Source organism: Bactrocera latifrons, unplaced genomic scaffold, assembly GCF_001853355.1.
Source record: "Bactrocera latifrons isolate USDA-ARS-PBARC rearing strain unplaced genomic scaffold, ASM185335v1 scaffold_2638, whole genome shotgun sequence".
Lineage (NCBI taxonomy): Eukaryota > Metazoa > Arthropoda > Insecta > Diptera > Tephritidae > Bactrocera > Bactrocera latifrons.
In genome coordinates, this window is record NW_017536228.1 from 1 (window position 1) to 1,441 (window position 1,441).

General features: G+C 41.5%; 1 protein-coding gene across 1 annotated transcript; it reads left to right on the plus strand.

Moving 5' to 3' along the window:
- Window positions 1-124: 124 nt before the first annotated feature.
- Window positions 125-1,441, plus strand: LOC108969730 (protein yellow-like; the record flags this gene model as incomplete). Its single annotated transcript, XM_018934621.1, is given in 4 exon segments — window positions 125-309; window positions 381-608; window positions 730-1,251; window positions 1,324-1,441. Coding segments are annotated over 4 exon segments (1,053 nt in total), but the record flags the coding sequence as incomplete, so codon positions are not given.

The following is a 1,441-nucleotide window of genomic DNA, read 5'->3' on the forward strand; positions in this document are numbered from 1 at the left end:
ACAATGAAAACTTAGTACCAGAAAACGCAACACCCATCGATGTAGCTGTCGACTACCACTGTAAGTAATGTGTCCACTTCAACAGCAATAACAAAATCACACCRATTTCGCACATACTCTTTAGCGGAAAAGGGRACACGTGTCTTTACGACAACACCCAGATTCAATACAGGCATTCCGTACACTTTGGCGGTGGTGACTGACAAAACTGAGGAAAATGGACCAGTACTGCTGCCGTATCCCGATTACAGTTGGCACAATTCAAATGGCAGTAATTGTGAAAAAATTACTTCAGTTTATCGTGTAGCGGTATGGTCCCCATTAAGCATGGTGCTTAAGTGGGTGTTTTTAATATTTCACTCCTTTTTGCCATCTTGTAGATAACGGAGTGTAATCAAATGATCCTAGTCGATACGGGCGTTATCGACGACATTCAACATTGCCCGCCACAGCTACTCGTCTTCGATTTGAACACCGATACCTTGTCTCATCGTTATGTTTTCGATCCAAGCATATACGTAGATGTCGCTTCACTTTTCATTACACCAATAGCTCTTGTGAACGATCCTCCGCCAAAAGGTAGCTGTAGCAAACTAAAAGTATACGTGGTATGTAAGATGACTGATCCTCAAACTTTCTACTCACGTAGTTAGTTGCTATTGACTCTTTMTTAACTCGTATGCTYATGATTTTTSTTGCCKTTTTTCCTGTAMTAATAAACCATTTAAGGCCGATGTCATGTTTCATGGTCTGGTTGTCTATGACTCGGAATTGGATACAGCTTGGCGTATCGAGAATAGATTCATGTATCCCGATCCCGATTATGGCTTATTATCAATTGCCGATGAGAAATTCTTTATAATGGATGGCATMTTTGGTTTGGCCAGTGATGGAGAACAGCTCTACTTCCATCCATTAGCCTCTATAAATGAGTATTCAGTACCTTTGAGCGTCATAAACAACCGTACCATATTTGAGGAGGATGTGGAAGCCGCGCCGCTTGCTTTTCGTCGGGTGGGAGAACGTAGCAGCCCATGTGCTGCTCAGGCGATGGACAGTCACAAYAATCTCTACTTTGTTACATTCAATCCAATCAAGTTGACTCGTTGGAGTCCGAATAAGCCGTACACACCTAAAACTGAGTTAGATATACCAGCAAATCCAAAACTGATTGAGTTTGTAAGCGCCATGAAGGTGCACAAAAACAAAGCCGGCATTGAGGAATTATGGATGACGTCRAATCGTTTTCAGGTAAYCATTGATTGTTTAAATTATGCCTCCATTTTCATTAGGTTTTACTGCTAATTTTTTGATAATCCTCAGAAAGTCAATAGAGGTACTATGGATTTCAGTGAAGTTAACTTCCGCCTTTTGCGTCGACCTCTTGATGACATACAGAAGGTGTCCACCTCAAATAAATCTCATAGCGAGTCAGGGTCCA